The sequence below is a fragment of the Schistocerca nitens genome, chromosome 1 (assembly GCF_023898315.1).
Source record: "Schistocerca nitens isolate TAMUIC-IGC-003100 chromosome 1, iqSchNite1.1, whole genome shotgun sequence".
Classification (NCBI taxonomy): Eukaryota; Metazoa; Arthropoda; class Insecta; order Orthoptera; family Acrididae; genus Schistocerca; species Schistocerca nitens.
The window spans coordinates 769,674,388-769,696,345 of NC_064614.1; the positions used below are offsets into that span (position 1 = coordinate 769,674,388).

The window sequence follows — 21,958 nt, forward strand, 5'->3', positions numbered from 1 at the left end:
GAGTGGGTCAGACACAATTTTCCCCTTATTTTCTGACACCAATCATCCTATGGAACTGCAGTCAATCGAAGCTTAAATGAATACTTTGTTACAATATATGGTATAGTTTTACAATGAAATCTTCTGAAAGCTGGAAGTATTTACAACTAGTCACTGCTTACATAGGTGGTAAGTACATATCATATGTTAAAGAAAACAATGATTTTTACCACATTTGGTGACTTTGGTCACAGTATCTGCTGTACAACAATTTTTTGTGTAAATGTCTCCAAATATTTACTGTTTCACATAATAAGGATTTTATTCACTGAATATCTTCACATATATGAGGTAAATCATTTTTTATTCATATTTTTATAAAATTCCTTACATGATTCAACATGAACAATAGGAAGCTACTACCTCTAAAGGCAGGTAATCTTACCAGACTCATAATTTCCATTTTTTATTTTATTTCTGTAAGGAAAGTTATAGTGAAAGGGGATAAATGTTGTTTCTAGAGACAGACAGACAGACAGAAAATGTCAACATTGTTGGTATCAAATATCATGAGATCTATCTTTCAACTTCATTCATAACTTTCATATAAAGCAAATGAGGACAATAGTTATATATTAATTTCTTCTTAATAATATTGAAACTACAAATGTTATCATTTAGCAGAAAATTGCATCCAGATAAAAATAATCATTCAACAATAACAGATAAACAAATACATATGATATCTTTTATATACATTGACTGACAATGTGTGTGATATATTTAACTGTATTATCCAAGAACATATTTTGTGCATTTTCTACATACCATATAATGTGTGGAGTACTATCAATGAACTTTTAATGGTCTTAGTCCACACATTAGTAACATGTAAAATAAATTTTCTTTCAATATTTTTGTTAATATGATACATTCTAAATTTTGATTTCTTTCTTTCTTTAAGATTGCATTTGACAATCACAGATCAAATTTTTCACAACAGCTATTTCACTATGGCTCCATGGATTACTATGAAGAATTCTAGTTACATTAACTGTCTATGACAAGTACTTTTGTCGTTTTAGAATGTTTACATAAAATAATTTCATAGTGAGTACGGAGTATGTCACAACAGGAACTTCACCTGAGACAGCAGAAGTCTACCTCTGACTAAGCAACATATTTTCATACAATATTAAAAAAGTCTTGGGTGGAATGTATGAGAAAAGAGAAGTAGTGTTACTAACAGAGAAATATGTAAACATAATATTACAATGCTGAACTTTGGAAAAATACACACACACACACACACACACACACACACACACACACACACACACACAAAAGGTACTCAATTCTGAGACAATGACCCAAGAGAAATAGCGTTACCAGCAGAGAGGCATGTAAACATAATGTTACACTGTTGAACAGTTAAAAAAAAGAAGAGTTACACTATTCTGTGACTAAGAATCAGGAAAAAGTGCGTATATCTGCATATCTGTGTGTTTGTGTGTGTGTGTGTGTGTGTGTGTGTGTGTGTGTGAGAGAGAGAGAGAGAGAGAGAGAGAGAGAGAGAGAGAAAGAGAGAGAGATGCATTTCAGATTTCAGCTGTGAGAAAGCGAAGGTTAAGCAATTCCTTTAAGTCTTTTCTCATACAACAGGTAGCATTTTTTTCAAAATGTCCACTAGTAAGCTTTAATGAGTTTCAAAATACAACTGACATGTAGAATTAATACTGATTCCCGTACGCCTACCAATTACGAATTTTGTTAAGTGGTAACACATCACTGTCTGCTGATTGGTTGCAAATGATGGTTTTAGTTACGAAGTTCAACACTTTGAATGAATTGTTGGCACCACAAATAAATAAACAATAAAAAATAAAGTAAACTTAAGATTAAAATTACAACATTTGTATAAACACCATTTTTAGCAAATGGAAATCATTCTTCACTACACCATACAATTAATATTTAAAGTGTCACAGAAATATGAATGTCATGGAGATTGTTTCATACTTCCCTAGTTTCAATCAATCACTCAGTCAAATGCAATCTTAATTTTAACACTTTTAAATTAACGCAAGGTTGAAAGATGAACTGCTTGATACAAGTGGGTAATAGACACCTTTCCAGATATGGTATAAAAGTTTGCTGAAAATGTATTTTATTATTTGTGTAACATGAATAACATTACATATTAGGGAAAACAATAACAAAGAATTAGATGAGCAAATACCATTTTGCAAAGATTTTACACTGTACACATTTGTACTGACTATAACAATTTACACACACATACTAGATAACTTCAATACATAATATTTTGTGTGGTAGATATAGACTGAGCCATAGAAAGCTACCAGTCAAAGTCAGTGTAATTCAATTGTATAGTCTTTTAATTTGATGTATATTTAACTTTTTACAACAATTTTTTAGAATTCTCCATACATCCATTAAAATTTCCCATTTTGAAATTAATATCACAAGTTAACAATAATAATAACAACAAAAATCAGTAATTACATTGAAGATAGTGTCCTTTAACTGGCATTTGTAATGACAGAGAGCATAGTGAATATAACAATGTGCTTCATGTTGAGAAATTGAAATAATAAATAAAAGTAATATTAGCAATATGAGATTTCATACAGATATTTACTTCAAAAGTAAAATACAAAAACCACTGAAGTTAGTAGCTTTTGAGATTTGAAATATTATGTTAAAGACAGTGTACACTGAAAACAGTATTTATTACAATGTGCACAAAGAATTTTCTGTGCAAGTATAGCTAAAGACGTTTTCATTTGTAGTTTTCCCCTTTGGAATCGATTACAACATACATTAATTAATACACGAGCAGTTACATGTGCAAGGCATGGCAAACAAATGATTTTTCAAAATGCAAAACATTATAACAGAAACAAAATTAGTCTACTTTATCTATATCGAAAGAGAGCAGTATAGTAATCAATACAGAAATTTTAAACAAATAAGGAAGGATTGTACTGAATATGACTGTCATTCAAATGCTTTTAAATTAAAATGAAAAAGTAAAGTTCTGTGTATAACTTCAGAAAATACATCTGCTTAATTACAAATAAAAATCGACTCCTCATGCACTCTTACCAACAGTACATTTTTATTTGAAATGCTATGAGGTCTCCTCATCTCTAAATGCTCAATACACCCAAATAACATTAAATGTAAAATAAGAGCAAAGGAAAATAAAAAGGAACCAAAGTGGTTCCAAGCATTTGGGAATGCTCTTAAGGTGAAAGGAAGGGGAAAAAGTAAGAGCAAAGCAAACTGCACAAACAGTTAACTTTGATGTAAGATAAAAAAGAACTATATCCGACATGGTTGTAGGCTACTGATATCTTCTATAACAGCATTATAAGAAACTGCATCTTGTGCACTGCTTCAAACAAACAGCACAAGATCATAAACAAACACAGGAGATAAATACCGTCAAAAGTTCATTTGGTGTTACCAGCAGAAATTCATAGCCTTATTAGTTTAAATGGAAACCAATTATTTGTTCCAATATTATATATAGTGAATAAAAACATACAAAATATTGGGCTATAAGTGTTATACTATACTGGAAGAATACTGCAATGCAAACGATCTTGTACTTGAAATTATTACAAGATTATTAAAGAGAAATCTATACATGTGCATGTAGCATTTTTGGTGGCATTAATTTAATATTAACATCAAAGTGCAAATGAAAGTGTTAAATATTACTTATCTTCTTATGGGAACTGTTATATTGCCCTACAGAATTTATGATGTTGTAATGACACGCTAGTATAAAATAATGCAACATATGAATAAAATAAGCAGACGATTTCAGACTTTTAGTAAATATTTTAAGACAAAAAGCTGATGTTATTAACCCAATCTACAACAAACTCTTAAAAATTGAAAGTATGTGAACAAAGGCAATAAAAATGCTTCAAAATGCCTTGCAGAAATTACAAGCAGTAATCTCTTATTTCTTTCTTTCAAAAAGCAAGCTTATGAGTTATTTAATTTGAAATCAATAAAATTACTTCCATTTTCTATAAAAATGGCTAACTTTCAGAAGTTAATAGCATCGATATCATAAATGATAGTCATGGCTGCCGCAAAAGAAGGGTATAGAATTCTATCAGTGTTAGCGAAAAGACAGGAATGAAAATTATCAGATATTAATAGAAGCATTTCAACAAATAACTTTAAAATGTGAATGTCATTACAAAAAACCAAATTAATGAGTATTTTTGCTTAAACTGGTTATTAAATGGAATAAGATGATACCTTGTTTTTAAAACCACAATTATTCCTTCACTTATCACAATAGAATTGTACCTAAACTGATTGTGGAAATGATTGGGAAAAACTGTATTTCATTTCATTTCATTTCTTATAACTACTTTAAAACGTAACACCAACTACATGCGGAGCAGTACACATGATTCAGTCACCACTTCCTGTATTATGCTAACTATTGAAATTGCTCATTTGATTTTTGTCTTAATTTTATCTGCTTCTGGAGTTTTTATTTTCCAAGAGTTTTGCAAAACTTTAAACTCTTTTTTTATTATCATATAATGTGAGTCAATCTAGATTACATTATCATTAAAAAGATAATTATGACAGTTAGGCCAAACGATTAAGTTCGTCAGTTCATAGAACTGATCTTGTATTGTGAGATTAGGGTGAACTGGGATGGGTAAGTGGATAAGGCAACTTGAGGACTGGTATTGGAAAGAAGGGAAGGATCTAAGTACTCAAACACCTAATCGCTACGTACAACTCAGTTGCACACTCTTACCTTATCAATACCATTTTAATAATATTCCAAAAAGATTTCCTTTAATAGCAATCACATTTAGAAGCATGTTTATTACTATATTTGTTTCAATTACAGTACCAAATTACAATCAAGAGGGTTAACTGTACGACAATTTTTCTTTTAGGAAATGGTAAAATGTTTAGTTTATGTTTTTAATGATGAAATTATGGAATCTGGCCGATGAACCACGATTCAAGTCTTCTGGAAACTTGAGGCAATGCAGATATAAAAAATTATTTTCACTCTAAGCATTTGCTTACTTGAGAAACCTATCTCATTTTTAATGGCTTATCTTTCGAATGTGAAATAAGTTATTACATGCAGCTATCATGAAGAAAAGTTTGGCATTTTCAGTAAACACTTATAAAAATGTTGCATGCAAATGTAAAACCATACAGTGTCATTCCTGTTGCAGTTGATACAGATGTTGTCTGTAAAATACTTTCAGTTTTATTAGTTAACAATTTCTGTTGTAATGCATTACTGCAAGACTTAAAAGATACAATGCTTAGATTTAAATGGTATGAAAGGAATCCTCTCTCACAGGTGCCTCTTTATGGAATGTCCTCGCCAAGGACAATGTAAAATTACTTTCAATGAAGGTATATAATTATAGTATGTATACGCCAGTAAAGCTGAGATTCCGACTGGAAAATTCTCATCATACTAAAGTCGTAGAAAAAAGAAAACATTACTATGGAGTACATCAACTGCACACTTTGCACCTCAGCCCATTAAATGTTAGCAGCCAGTTACTTGCAACATATGTGCCTTGCATATCAGCACCTGACCTATTTGTACTGTTTCATTTCATCTTAGGAAATGAAACTATCGGCAACAATATCTTTCATAGCAGCTGCAACTTGCATTCATGCTTGTCAGGTCAGCTTATTACATAACCGATGAATATGTGAGTGCTACAGTAACATTTTGCAATTGGAAATACAGTTCCTAACAACAAGTAGGAGGCTCATCAAAATATTATAATCACTTAAAAAACTAAATAGATCTACAATATTCAGATCTGTAATTAACAAATATGTAAATTAAGAATAACAGCTAAACCTGCATGTGCTTGTGCAGCTGTACACTTCACTTATTATACATAACATGTTGCAAAATAAGTTAATCTATGGGCTTTGGGGTTTCTTTTGAGAATACCCATAATATATCACCAATCTGCAGCCACTGACATACTCCTCAAAGCACCAGAATGCTGAGGTGACTAACACCACAGAACAAGAAGCAGCCAACACTGGAGCCACCAACAGTCAACATTTACTGGGGATGGTGCAAGTGAGTGCCACCAGCTTCAAACTCACATTTGTGCATAGTTCTTATTTATGGGCAAAGCCGAAGGCTGAGTGGCCAGCCACAGACGACCGATGAAAGTGAACATTCTGCCACTTGTTATCTCTCTTATGCCACACACGTGTTTCTTCAGACTGCTGGGTATGAGCTTGTCCTTGCCTGTCGTTACAAATGTATGCAACACATTAGATACTACATTTTAAGAAGAGGCATTTCTGTTATTGTATACAAGGTGTGATAAAAATATGGTACTAATTTTATTAGAAACAAATTAATAATTTTACATGAAATTTAATTTAATCCCCTTCAGAGTACTGTCCCTGGCTAGCAATTATTGAATCCATGACTGGAAGCATTTCTGAAAGACTTCTTTTGGAAGGATGAAAGGGTGTTCAGCAACCCTGTTGTGGCCTGTCTTTGTCAGGAATGGTGTCAAAATTTTTCTTTTAAGCATGGTTTTAATTTTTGGGGAGAGCTAGAAGTCACATGGTGCCAAATCTGGTGAATAAGGTGGATGTGAACAGTTAAGAACACTTTTGCCATACCCAAAAACTCAAATCAAAAGCAAGGTGTGGCATGCCACACCATTGTGATGAAGAAGGAAATTGTTGGCCCATTTTTCTGGTCTCTTTCTTCGTACATTGTGTAAATATTGTAATATGCTCTTGTAAAAATCTGCAGTTATAGCTTTCGAAAAGTAGTTGGGTCTGTATGAAGATGTCCTTTACCTGCATGCAAACTGACACACAATTTTCCTTCTGTTCACCACAAGATACTATGTTCTTTGGTAAGCTCTCAGACAGTTATATGCCTGTGTCAGCAAACAGTTTTTTCCACTTTTTGCACATTTCCTTCTGCTTTTGAGGTTAATGGACATTACAAATGTTGCTCATCTTCTACCAATTCATTTCTGCTTTTAAGCTGCTCATAATACTTGTAAACAGTCTTCAAGTTACAGCATGATTGCCATACACCAGTTTCAACAATTTGTTTCTTTGGTACTTTATTGCAAGTGGGAACAGAACTTAATGTTCATACATTGTTTCAAATCTATTATGTGAGACAGATATGGTAAACACAACCTCAGTCTAGCATCTCTTCATGCTGACTGATCAGGCTATTAGACAGATTATATCAAATGGCCATTGAGTAAACTGTTTTGCTCATATCTTGTACTTGTACAAATGAATGCATTAAAATAGTGACTAACTGAAACCCTCAGTTGCCGACAGGTGTTGTTGATATACCTCGATGTGGACAGCTGAAAATGTGTGCCCCGACCGAGATTCGAACCCGGGATCTCCTGCTTACATGGCAGACGCTCTATCCATCTGAGCCACCGAGGACACAGATGAATAACGCGACTGCAGGGACTTATCCCTTGCACGCTTCCCGTGAGACTCACATTCCCAACTGTCCGCAATTCTACATATGTAATGTACCTATATAATAGAGGGAAACATTCCACGTGGGAAAAATATATCTAAAAACAAAGATGATGTGACTTACCAAACGAAAGTGCTGGCAGGTCGATAGACACACAAACAAACACAAACATACACACAAAATTCAAGCTTTCGCAATAAACTGTTGCTTCATCAGGAAAGAGGGAAGGAGAGGGAAAGACAAAAGGATGTGGGTTCTTAAGGGAGAGGGTAAGGAGTCATTCCAATCCCGGGAGCGGAAAGACTTACCTTGGGGGAAAAAAGGACAGGTATACACTCGCACACACACACATATCCATCTGCACATACACAGACACAAGCAGACCTTTTCCTGTTTCTTTTCTATGCCACCCTAGATAGCCCATATCTTACATATCTTTAACACTTGCTTGGGATATTCCCCTCTTTCCTCAGTATTTTTGCAGCAGCTCAGCTATGTCCCCTCCCTCTACACAAACTTACATGTTCCACACGTGAAATGTTTCTCATAATTTTCTTCTTCTGCTAGTCGTTCCTCTACCCACCTCATGTTCTGCACTACCCAGAGACAACTGTCTTCCTATCCCACCCCCCTCAATATCTCCGCCTCCCCTTTCTCTCCATATGAGTGTAATTCAAAAACTAAAGTAAAAAGTCCTCTGTAATGAAAGATATTCTCAGGAAATCAAGGAGATACACAGAGTTGCCGGTATGTACTTCTTTTTTACAGTCACCATTACTGTCCTAGCGTTTTTTCCACCAATAAAGAAATCTGTTGAAACCTGCATAAAAGGAATAAATGTACAGGCCTATGAGCCATTTAACAACAGGCTCCTGAATGTTGTTCTGATGCAGTGACTGGCCACAAGCCTCTTTAATAGTCCTACAAGATGACAATCTCCTGCTGCAACATCCAGGTTACATGAAGGGTATTCTGATAAAGTCATTAGAAGTGCTGGATCAGATCATGAGTTATCAAGGCCTATGTTGTAGGGCATTGCCAAGCAACATGACCCTTTTGAAAGCAGTCCCAATAATTTCCTCTGAATCATCTTCTGCAACCATTCAGCCATGACACAATAACTATCATTATCTACACTCTCTGCTTGGGTGACGAAGTCAACTAGCAGCACACACTAAGACTGTTGCCATAACTTTCTTCATAGATGCCATTGTTCTGAAACTCTTTATTGAGGGAGGAAGTGGGGTGGGGAATTCCATGTCACTGACGCTTTCTGCAGCTCAGGCGTCACATGATGTACCCATGTTTTGTCCTGTGTAATGGTACAGAGCAGGAACTGAGCACCCACTACATGATACCACATGAAGTGCTGTAGAGACAACCCCAATTCACTTAGATTTAATCTTGTCTCTGAGTTGCCGTGGTACCCAGCAAGAAAACTTCTTGTGGTAGACCAATGTTTTGTGTACAATGTACATAACATTGCCACTGGCAATGTTGTGCACAATGTACTCAACATTGCCACTGGAAACATTGAATTTTGTGCAGTCACACATTGTCATACAAAGTGGATGTGCCTAGCTGCCCTGTTCTTTACTTGTCTCACATATCTGTTCTGCATTTATGGAAGTCTAAGCATCAAAACCTCACTTATTTTCATGACATTACAGTTGCTCCACCAAGTTTCACTACTTTGCAGTTAATTGCAGCCGGGGAGTTTTTATTTAAATGCAAAAATCTTACTACCCACTCTCCACTTAATTGCCAACAACATATCCATAAATGCCTCCCTCTTGAAGGTATTTAGAAGTGCAGTGGCACAGATACAGTTAATTAATGTTGGAATTTGAAAGCTTTGAATGTCTCTGCTAGTTAGGCATGGAACATATTTCATGTGGAACATTTATACACCTGTGAGAACTCTTATTACTTACTGACTCACTCTCATTTATTAGCTCTGAAGCAAGTCTTTGTCTGAAAGATTAGCAAGTTGTTGTTGTTCTTACATATCAGTGTGTTTTCTGACACCTTCTGAGAACATTTTGACCAGATTTGTCTACTGATTTTATGAATTAAGAAAATATTTATTCTCTACGTTTGCCATGTCAAACATGTTAAGTTAAAAGCACAGTATATTCACCATTCATGCCAAATTTTATTTACTGTAACTTATAATCACTTGCACCTCAATAACATTAATAAAATTACTTATAAAAATCATTATGTAGGTTGAGTCATCCAACCTACTCGCTTCAGCTGTTTCAAGAACGATTTAAGATATTGTTGAACATAAGAAAATCTTCATTAAGTGATGTATTATAGTCTCCTATCATAGCTATATTAATTACAGAGATATTGGTACCAAACTTGCTTTTTCAAATGGAACTATAGTAATTTATGCTGCCAGTATCTAAAATTTCAAAGACATAAATTAAACCACATTAGACTTTTCAAAATCTGACAAGAAGTTTCGGAGAAATTACAATATTTAGAACTTGGGACTTATCTGTCTTCGACATTCAACTCAATGTGTCTTATGTGGGACTATGTTATCATATGAAACTGCAGCATCCAGCTGATGTGGCACTCTAGCTTGAAGCAGCTAAGGAAGTCTAATTACAAATTCACAATAGCTGAGAGTTGTATAATTTTAAACTGATACTAATTGCAATTTGCTACATGTGGTCAGACCAACCCACAAACTGGAAGGCACATGACATGGCATATAAGGATGACTCACCTGTTAACTATGGTAGCAGTTGTGTTTTGGTTTTCCAGAATCTTGAAATAAATGTGGATGTCAGAAATAGAATGGATTTGCAAAACAAGAAATTGATGTTTAGAGATGGATAACCCACGAGCAGGCGCGCCTGTGTATAAAGTGAGCCAACAAAAAATAAAATGATTTTGCACGGTTCCATTTTTGTTTTATAACTGCAGACCTGTACCTATTCCTTAATCATTGCTTCAGGTAAAACAATGATAGTTTGTGTTGTCATATGTACAACAAGTGAGCAGCAGTAATACAAAATACAAAGCGAGCTAGAGAGAAAAAATTTACGATTGTTAAAAAAACATTGATTATGAGCTAGCAGCCTAATGCTACATTGAGGCAGTTGTCTACGAGACAATTAGTGATCGAATAAGCAGCTGGATGGGATCTGATGCCACTGCATTGCTTAATACTTCGAGTGGGTCATTACTGTCTCTGTACCACCTGTCCTTGGCAACAGGATGTTGTACTGAAAATTTGTTTCATTCTTGTTTAGTAAAACACTGGTGTAGCTCATATTATGTAAGTTTATTTTCTTCTTGTTTAAATAAACTAAGATTATACTGTGATTTTGATCATACATGACTCATCTTGGCAACTATTCTATACATGTGTACAAAGTGTGCCAGGCACCCGCTCATGTTGTTATAAATGGCACACCAGCTTGAGGGTTAAGTAATAACTTCACATATGAATACTTTACTCTGAAGTACAATGTCCACTGTTTTGACACATCTTGGAAAATTAAAACATGTGCGGCAGAGGAACTTGAACTTGGAACATTTCATTTTTCAATGCTCTTACTGACTGAACCGAGCGATTCAGGTGTAGATCACAACCCACTGTCATAACTTCACTTGTGCCAGTACCTCTCTCCTTGTTTTCAAACTTGTCAAAAGTCCTTCTGCATATTTGAAAAGTAGGAGACAGCCACCGGCAGAAATGAAGCTGTGTGGGTGGGTCGTGAGTCATGCATGGGAAACTCAGCTGGTAAGAACACTGCCCATAAAAGTCAAGGTTCCTGGTTCAAGTACTAGTACAGTGCACATTTATAATCTACCAGGACGTTTCAATGACTTCACCTGAATAGAAAAGTTAATATGTGTTTAATGTAAGATACACACTTAATGTTTACATTGTCAAATCACAACATCAACCAAGTGTTCAAAATTCTCACTGTCTCCAGCAAGATACTTTTGTAGTTGCAAGTGCCCCGAATGTCCTGCAGCAATGTGATGATTTAAATCCTCTTGGGTTATTGTAACTTATGCAGAATCATCATCTTTGAGTGTAAAAAGTCCTGTGACATCAATTCAGGCAAATACACAGCATGACTTATAACACTGCCACAGTCCATCAAGTGGCCAGAAAATAGCTGGATGAGAACTGTGTTGGTACCACATACACAGATAAAATTTCAGTTGGTAAATCACCTAGGAGACTTGACAGAAATCTGCTAAGAAATTCTATGTGTATGTTACCTGATGATGTCTCCTCATTGAACTAAGGAACAATTATATAGTCTCCATCAATTCCACAACCAACTTACTTTCACTCCACCGACTCTAGGGTTAAGCAGGCCTCACTCAGTACATATCCTCAATGGCTTAAAAAGTGTCTTTCTTACTTTCAGCTTTTCATGATTTGTTCACTGGTTACGAGAATTCTTCAAAGAATGACACCCTTATCCTGTTACATCAGAACCAAATGACAGAATTCTATGCATTTTTGCAAATTAATCTATTGGTATCTGTAACTGCACCCTGCAAATAACTAAAGCACATGGTAGAGGGTACTTCCCATTGTACCATATAAAAGGGCTGTTCAAATAGTAAGGTGACTTTTCAAATTGATTGGGCAATGTACATTCAATTATCAACATTGTTTTTTTGTTCTGTTAGTACACATGTACCAAACATAGGTTCACAGTTCCAAGTGTACAGCATACTTCGTATGTTTTTGACAGATAGAAAGATTAGATGTGCTTTAGTCTGCTTGGCGATTTTTGATTATTATAAAAAAAAATGAAGCAAAGAATTTGCATCAAAAATTTTGTGTGAAAAATGGAATCAAGTGCTCTAAAACACTTGAAATGTTAGAATTTTTAGCATGTTGCAACCCTGTCAGCAACTGTGTTAGACTAATATATTGAATATCCACCTCAGTTGCAAAAATTTTCTGGTCTTTACCCAGGTTTCGGCTAGATTAATCTAGCCTTCTTAAGAAGCATAAAATTACTGTAACATGCCAGAGTAAGGCACAGTAATCATTAAAAATTAAAACCTATAGTACCTTGGTACCATGTCGAATTAAAACTACTCAACTGAAGTCCAGCCCTGGCATCACTTCACCACATGGTCGGTTGGCAGCAGCAACTATGTTGGCACTGACCGTTGCACATGTAATTGCACTGAGAACATAGCAACTTGTGCGCGTGTGCATACAGAGAGTCAAGGTTGTATATCATTGGCCATCTGTATATCATGTGTTGGGAGCTGATAACCGTAATTGTAATCAAACTAATTAGGTAGATGAAGTCCCTATGTGTAATACCTATACACAAATTTTATTAAATGGTAGGAAATTTACTTGGTTGGGTATATAAAGTTTAAGGATTACCTTTACGCTTTTAAGCACATATGGTCATCATGTAAAGTATCATTATCTATAATTCAAAACTGCATCCAGCACAAAATAAAAACATTTTAGCCTATGAACTCCAGAAAGCAAACACTTTTCTTGGGAGTTTATACCTATTATATATGAAATTTGTTAATATTAACTATTTTTTGTGAAGCCATAAAGAGTGAAAAAACCCAAAAATCATGCTCAAAGTTTGAGCTAGCACCATATCATTACATTTATGGTTATTTCATTGTGGTTAGGTATAAGCACCCATAAATTTAATGTAGTATCTTTTGATTTCAGGTAACTACTGAGGGGCTACAGTGCGCAGAACCTGCATACTTCAAACTCACAGGCCCTTGATCCAACCATACAGGTAATTTACGGGTGCCTCGCTTTTTTTTTTGTCTCAAAAAGAATTTCGAAACTTTCCTATTGTTTGCTCATTTGAATGAGAAGCTGGCCTTAAGCTGTGGGATCATGGTGACATCACAGAAAAGCTTTACAAAGACAAACCAGCTTATGGTATATTTCTACATCATTGGGACACCAAGGAGTTGATCTGTAGATGTCTGAAGGAATGTAACGGTACAACAAGTGTGCTACTAATCACTATAAATACTCTCTGCTTCTAGCATGGTTATTTGCACTCTGGCAGTGCCCTCCATGATATAAAGTACGCATCACCTTCCAGCATGCTGTGGGCCATCAAGCAGCTGATGCAGGTCTGGACAACCTGCTCCACCAGACAAGCTAACGATTCTAAGCCCCTCACTGTGTACTTAGTCAACAATTGTGAGTCATCCTTCGTGGATTAGAGCAGCCCAGACTTCTGCCTTGGAGGGCAGCAGTTTGCAGCCAGGGCAGTGCTGCTACCATCCCTTCACACCAGGATGAGCTCCTAATCCAGTAGCCATGGCCACCTATGGGAATTCAGTAGATGTACGCATCACTGGCACTCCTTGCTCAGGACCACATAGTGCTAACTCACGCACGTGCTGTCAGGCATGTGCTGCTGAGTGAGTTAAACAGTGTCAGCAAAACATGACGTGGACATCAACTGGCCATCACACTGCTGTGGCTTTCTGACTTGATCGGCATTGCCCATGGACTAAGCACCTGCAGATGGTGTATCCAGGGGCACCACGTACTCTGATGTTGTATTCCAAGACAAATAAAATATGTTGTATCTTGCAGTGGAGTTTTTCTAGACAAGCCCAACCAGCACTTCTGCCTCCACAATCCACCACCTCTGCACCATACTATGTTTTAGCTCAAAAAAATATATTAAGATTCTACAACAGATGAGTGTCAGTGATATTGAGTGGTGGTTTTGTAGATCACTTCTGCTACCCTTCTCGTAGACGGGTGTAACTGCTGTTTTCTTTAAACAACAGCACCACGTTTTGCTCAAGGGATCTACAGAATATTATGGTGAATGGGGTGGCTAACCAAGTTATAAATTCTGTGTAGAATCTAAAAGGTATTCCATTGTGCACTGGCACCTTATTCAACTTTGGTGATTTCAGCTGTTTAGTGACCTCACTAGTGCCAATGTCTGTATGACTCTTTTTTGATGCAAGAGTTAACCTGCATTAGTCCACCTGGAACTTCCTATGTGAAGAAACATTAGAGAATACAGTTCAGTATTTCTGCTCTTGCTTCCACTGGTTTATCTGCTAGTGAAGTGCCATATAAGAAGAATAGAAGCTGTCTGCACCAAAATTTGAACAATGCTGGACTGCTTTATTTCAGAGCCACTAGACGTTTCTCAGGAGTTAAAAGATGGATTGTAAACAACCGCTTCCAGAACATCTATTTCATTTTCTTTGCTTATAAGCCTCATCCCTAGTGTAACACTTCAATGTCCTTTCAATAACAATTAATTTTACATTTACAGAAATATCGTCCATGATGGGTCTATCTGTCATGGTATGTTTGTGTCTACACTTCAGTTATACCCTTTATATTCCTTCTGCTTTCTCCATAATGTAGAATATCTTACCTTTTAGTGGTTTGTGGAACATATTCCTTTTCCAAAGTAACCAGCATTCACTATTTCTGAATTTCATATTCAGAATAGACATCTGCAGTTCATCTATGGCCCTTTTACACTAAAATTCTAGTGGTCTATTACACTATATTTTCTCCTTATATAACATGATGTAATTCCTTATTTCAGCATGAAATTACAAACTTTCACATAATATATCTATTAATTCGATGTTCAAAACAGAATCTTGTAAGTTCTAAACACAGTAACTTCTTTAAAAGTAGTTATTAGATTTCAAAGAGTGAAACAAGCAAAACTTGATTGTCTTTGTTTCCTTGAGATCTATGATACTGACAGCACAAGTTGCTGTAACGCCATTTGAAAAGTAAACTTCATGTAGCTGTGACTTAAGACTATTGGTTTTTTGTGAGAATTGTCTTACAGATCATCTTGGCGAAAACAAAATCTTAAATGGTTCCAGGAACATTTGAGATGAACAGCTTAGCTCAATCATTATATAGATGAGAATTTTAAAGATTTTTTCTTCTCTCACATTGTGAATAGTATGTATGTACAATGTGACAATAACAATTATAGATTTTACCCCACTACTAGTAACAAGCAAAGAAAAAATAGAGACACATTTTTATTTTACAAATTTTTGTCACTTTTACCAAAAGAAAGCACTTACTTGTCCATGTACTGTGTCAAGCGAACGTAAGCAATGCATGCTGCATCATCACCAAGTAGGTGAACATGTGGATTCAAGATGATGGTATTGATTGCCTTGCAGTTTTTACCCAGAACTGTAACAGTTTCCACAAAACATTATTAAATAAAGTCATAAATGCTTAGCTTTATGCTAGAAAAATTGAAAGTTAATCAGTGTAATTTAATGACAGTAGTTATGGTTAAAGAGGTTATGAATTACATTCCACAGAAACTGAAGATTGTACTGCTTTAGAGAGAAACAGTGGTGGTTGGTTGGAATTCAGTTATGTATGCAGCTCTTACAAAAATACTATGAACATCAGAGTGGCTACTGACAGAATTTTATGTTATGTAATACTTTTCACCTTTTTGTGATAGTTTTAACTTAAATTCATAACAACATCAGTCCAAGTAATTCAGCATATGTTGCTAACAAAAGCTTCATAACAGAGTTACAAGATAATTACTGTACTACAAAATCACTGAATGTATATGCTTTTGGAGACAAGATGAAGGCAGAGTAGAGCCATGAAGAGGCTAGGAAGAGTGAGGAGGAGAGAGAAGAAAGTGGGAAGTGGTAAGAAGGGGAAGGGGGAAAATAGTAGATGTGAAAAGGAGAAGAGCTGAAAGAAAGGGAGGGCTGAAAGAGAGGGAGGGCTGAAAGAGAGGGAGGGCTGAAGAGAGGGAAAGGTGAAGAGTGGGAGGGGTGAGTAGAACAGGGTAGGGGAGGGCGAGCAACAGCAGGGGAGGGTGAGCAATGGCAGGGGAGGGCGAGCAACGGCAGGGGAGGGCGAGCAACGGCAGGGGAGGGCGAGCAACGGCAAGGGAGGGCGAGCACAGGCCAGGGAGGGTGAACAAAGGCAAAGGAGGACAAGCAAGGGCAGAGGAGAGCAGGCAAGGGCATGGGAGGGCTGGGGAGGGCAAGAAAGGGCAGGCAATGAATATGGGAGAAGAGGGAAATGGGAGAAAAGGGCATTTGGAAAGGTTGTGAAGCACTGAAGAGTGCAAGAGTTGTGGAGTGCAAGAGGTGAAGAAGGCAAGACATGAGAAGAGATGAGGCATGGGGGAGGAGAGGGCATGGGGGAGGAGAGCACAAGGGAGGGGAGGGCACAGAGGAGGAGAGGGGGTGCTGAAGAAGATGGGATGTGCCAAAGAAGAGGAGGCATGTTGAAGAAGACATGAGGGGGCATGCCGAAGAAGGGGAGAAGTAGCAAAAGAGAGGGGAAAGGGGAGGTGGCAAAAGAGAGGGGTGGTGGTGAACAAGAGGTGCAGTGGGGAAAGAGAGGGGCACAGGCAAAAGAGAGGGATGGTGGCACAAGAGAGGGGTAGGGGTGAACACTTGGGGCAGGGGCAAACGGGAGGGGTGGAGGTGAATGGGAGAGGTGAGGGCAAACAGGAGAGGCAGGGGAAAAGTGGAGGAACAGTGGCAAAGGGGAAGGGTGGGGACAGTGGCCAAGAAGAGGGGCAGGGGCAGTGGCTAAGAAGAGGGCTGAGGGCAGTGGCCAAGAAGAGGGTTGGGGCAGTGGCCAAGAAGAGGGGAGGAGGCAGTGGCCAAGAAGAGGGGTGAGGGGCAGTGGCCAAGAAGAGGGGCAAGGACAGTGGCCAAGAAGAGGGGCAAGGACAGTGGCCAAGAAGAGGGTCAGGGGCAGTGGCGAAGAAGAGCGGCAGGGTCAGGGGCAGTGGCGAAGAAGAGCGGCAGGGTCAGTGGCAAGGAAGAGCAGCGAGGGCACTGACGAAGAGTGGCGGGGGCAGTGGTGAAGAAGAGTGGCAAGGGCAGTGGTGACGAAAAGAACTAAGCTGCTTGTCCATGGGCTGGAGTAACAGAGTGGTGTTGGGAGACAGAAATTGGATCTTGATGAATTGAAATTCTTCAAGGAGGTCATCTTGTAGGCCTGGAGAATGGGCAGAATCATTGTCCATAACAAGTAAGACATGAATGCAGATTCCTTTTCAAGCAAATATTATGCAATTTGTGTGTTGTGGGAGGTGCTCATTAAGTGAGGTTCCACTGTACTTTGTGTATAGGTTCACTAAATGCAATGGAAGAGTGGAACAATGACGATATGCTCAGCTGTTCCCACAGTGATGGTAATCACATCACAGTAGTTTTGCATCTGTATATAGATGCCCATGAACAATAAGATACTTTTTATGTTGCTATAATTTAGTGATTGAATACTACAGGATTTTTCACTGTTGTGAATGTATTTTCTCAGAAACAAAGTTAATTTTGGTACTAGAGCTGAATAACCCATAATTACATTATTATTCTGTAATGAGCCCCTCGAGACCTCAGGTTCCTTATACCGAAGTACTCAGAACATATTTCTGAACAAGCTCTGCATTTTTGGCTGTTGATATACTTTCTGGGATGTGAGGTCATGGTCCAAGAACTTTTCTGCTCCTTACGTTTCGTCCAGAACTGCGCTGGACTTCCTCAGAGGCGCTGCTCCGCTGAGTCTTGCCGACTGACTGGTCGGGTGTCTGAGAGTGACTTATATATATTCTCAGACACCCGACCAGTCAGTCGGCAAGACTCAGCGGAGCAGCGCCTCTGAGGAAGTCCAGCGCAGTTCTGGACGAAACGTAAGGAGCAGAAAAGTTCTTGGACCACGACCTCACATCCCGGAAAGTATATCAACAGCCATGTCACCCGGTCGTGAAAGCCTTCATTCTATACTCTGCATTTTTGTCAGTGGAGTTCTGATTCACCCTATATTTGCCATATGACTAGACTAGATTTATAGTTTATTTATTTTTAATTATATGATAAGTTAACTCTGTGTAAGTCAGACATGAAGAGAACTACCTGCAAATAAAAAGTATGTTAATATATCATTAACATTTCTACATTTCTTAACAGTTGTATTTTCAGAAATAAAGCTGTGTTGTTGACAATCTGCCGTGGAAACACTCATTCCAAGTAATATTACTGAAAAAATTAGTACCTTAAATTAGAAAATCTAATTGCATTACCAGAAAAGTCTCAGAAGTATCTGACCTAACAAAGAAAACACGGAAATTTTGGAAAAATGCATCTTTATTCCTTTATGTAAACTCCTTTCACTCAATACTCTTTTTTTCCCAGCGATGTTAATAGCTTCGATACCCTGTTTATATTAAGAAGCGTTGATATCCACAAAATAGCCATTGACTGCAGACTATTCATTTCTGGCTAATATTGTACCACCAAGCCATTTTTTAAGCTTTGAATTCAAAAATAATGAGAGGGGAATAAATGTGGCAAACACATTGCATGAGGGAGCTGTTTCAACTTTAACTCTTTGGTTTTGGCCATGGAAATAATGGATGTGTGAACTGGTGCTTTGTTGCGATAAAACAAAATTTTCTCTTTTGCTAAATGCGGCTTTTTTGCTTAATGTCATCACTAAAACACTGCATTAAGTTGACATAATACTCACCACTGATGACTTTTCCTTTTTGAAAATAATCAATGAAAATTATCCCATGCATATACCAAAAAAGGGACGCCATGATTTTGCCTGCAGATGGAACTATCTTCATCTTCTCTGGATCTATTCACCAATTTCAGTCCATTGTTTTGACTGTTCCTTCATCCCAGGAATAAAATGATTGATCAGTGCTTCACCTATGGTTACGAGTTGACACAAAAACTCTGCCTGACTGCAGCGAAACATCGCCAGACACTTGACTGAAACATCCTCATGGTTTAACAGCTACACCAAAGGCAGCTTGGATAGTGCATGAGTTGGCAAGACTACCTGGCAGCATAGGCAATGAGGAAAGTGAATGCATTCCTCAGCCAATTTTGTTAATGTATCTGTAGCTTTCCAGTCACCAGTGCTACTATTCAAACACAGTGACATACTTGTCTTGGTAATTCCTCTTGTTTTGCTCTTCAGGTTTTTGTTCATATGCTGCTGATAATATTAGGTTTCATATTTGAATTTTTCTTCAGTTTTGCCCTTTCAGATTGGTGTTTGACTTGCCACTGTCCACTCAGTTCTTTCCAGCTGCTTACTGTTTTCTCTGAGACCATCTAATTCACGCATAAATGAAAGTTTGAATGTATGAATTTTTTGGTCTTATATGCTTTGATCAGAGACATAGTTGTCAGATTAGCACTGGACAAGGAGCTACTGTCTAGAGCTTTGGAATCATTGAAGCCTGAAATAAGCATGATCAGAAATACTTGCTAAAATGTTTGAGGCTACTGCAGCAGCAGCTAAAAATGAATTTTTAGATAATTTAGGCCTGCTCTCAACTGCATACCAGAAAGTTAGTCCTCTGGATGAAGCTCAGGCAGCGAGTCCTGCCCAGGAAGTAATTTTTGTTGCCTAGTATATTACAATGGACTCAGTAAACAGACACAACCTAGCCACGTGTTTTGACATAAATCACATACTTTAGATGATGATAAAAGTTCCTCCCTCAGTGTCAGATTTGCCCCCATTGATGCTTAAGTCTCATCTGGCCTGCTGGAAGTGCCACAAACATCACCAGTGTACACATTTTTTCAACACATGTTGTGCCAGTCCCAGTACTTAGCAGCAATGTGTCTGGGCAGAGAAGTAGCACTGCAGGCTGGTGCGCCAATGTTTGCCAGTAATCTGTGGGAAGCAGAACTGGACCAAGCATCAGTGTTCACTTTAACTCCAGTCTTGAAAGAACCCAGCCAAGTGGCTAATAAACTCCTGATTTAATTGGATATCAACAGTACTGCTGCCCAATTCCAGGCGGATTCGGAGGCTGTAATTTCTCAGATACACCTATCAGTGTTTGGGCAACCTGCCTGCAGCCACCACAGTGACATGTTATTTCATACAGCTGGCAAAAGATCCATGTGTCAGGGAAAATCACCGTATGGGCAAAATACAAGAACATAGTACGTCAAATCTCTTTGTTGGTCATAATTTCACCATCAACTGTAAACATTTTTGATTTTGATGCATTTACTGTATTTGGTTTCCAAGTATTGGATGAGGTGAACCTGGTATCCAGCTCAGTACCATTCTAGGATTCAGAAACATTATTAGAAATTATATGCACTTGTTCCAAACAATGTTGGGTCAGGCCATAAAGTCTGAAGTGCGTGTGTCACTAAAGCAGTCTGATGTGCCTGAATTTTGTTGTGCGTGGCCATTACTGTTAACATTGCATGATGAAGTGAAGTCTGAGTTGGATGGGTTACAGGAATTGTGGGTCATTGTGCCAGTCTCAGCTGGTCAATAGGTGGTTACTACGTGTGAAGAAAGCAAACAGATCTGTCAGCAGGATTTGCAGTGATTTTAAGGCCATGATTAATGCACGAAGTTAGAACAACATTTATTCCTTAGCCAGAGGAACTATAACAAAGTTAGCAAGGGGGGGAGGAGGGCAGTGTTTTTCAAAAGCTGGTCTGAAGGATGCATACCTCAAGACACAGACATGCAGAAAATCCTGGTACTAAATATGCCTTTTGGAATGTATCAATACAAGAAGTTTCCTTTTGGAGTTGCCTCAGCAAACCAGGGATTTTCCAAAGGTATACAGAGCAATTAATGCACAGTATTCCAAGGTGTGTGAACTATATTGATGACATTAGAGTGGTGGGTGCTGCTAGGGAAAAGCAAAACTTGCGAACAGCATTTCAGCAGCTGCTGGAGAATGGGCACTACTGTAACCTAGACAGTCGCAAATTTTTAGCATCCTTTGTACAGTAGTTGGAACATATGTTAAGAAGCAAAAGGATCAAGGCAACAGCAGAGCACACTGACACAACTGAGAAGCTGCTGGCCCTGAAAAACTTTATAGAATTGCTGTCTTTTCTGGGAAAAGTGAACTACTATACAACATTCATTCCCCATGCAGCTCATCTCACACATTCATTGAACCATCTGAGGAATTCCATTCATTTGGTCTCCTGAGTGTCACAAAGCATTCTTGCAGTTGAAAACACACCTGTGGTTGGCACCATATTTTGAGATGTTCACGAAAGGCAAGCTCCTGATCTTTGCAACTGAAGCATCACAATACAGGGTCTGGGAAGTTTTCTCAAGTACGAACTCTGATGGTGCAGAGCAAGCAAATGCTTTTGTGTTTTAAAATGCTCTTGCAGGCACAGCAAAATTATTCAAAAATTGAGGAGGAGTCATTGTTCTTTGCATACAGCATTAAAAAATTCCTTGTTTTCCTGTTTTGGAATAAGCTCCAGTTACTTACAGACCACAAATCCCTCATTTCTCTTTCTGGTCCACATTCTCATGTTCCAGGGAAAACAGTACAATGTCTGCAACATTGGGCTCTATTCCTGAGCTGTTACCATTATGACAGTTGGTTTTGGCCCACTGTTCATCATACAAATGCTAATGCATTA

At 37.7% G+C, this 21,958-nt stretch overlaps 1 protein-coding gene across 14 annotated transcripts in view; it reads right to left on the reverse strand.

Annotated features, from left to right (window-relative positions):
* Positions 1-326: 326 nt before the first annotated feature.
* The window catches only part of LOC126261336 (calcium/calmodulin-dependent protein kinase type II alpha chain), a 1,016,317-nt gene continuing 994,685 nt past the window's right edge, over positions 327-21,958 (reverse strand). For all 14 annotated transcript variants that reach the window (XM_049958533.1, XM_049958541.1, XM_049958530.1 and 11 more), the window contains 2 exons: positions 15,602-15,716; positions 327-6,292 (listed from right to left, as the gene is read on the reverse strand). In XM_049958533.1, coding sequence (XP_049814490.1) covers positions 6,160-6,292; positions 15,602-15,716 — 248 coding nt within the window. In that variant the 3' untranslated portion in view covers positions 327-6,159. The remainder of the gene's footprint in view (positions 6,293-15,601; positions 15,717-21,958) is intronic.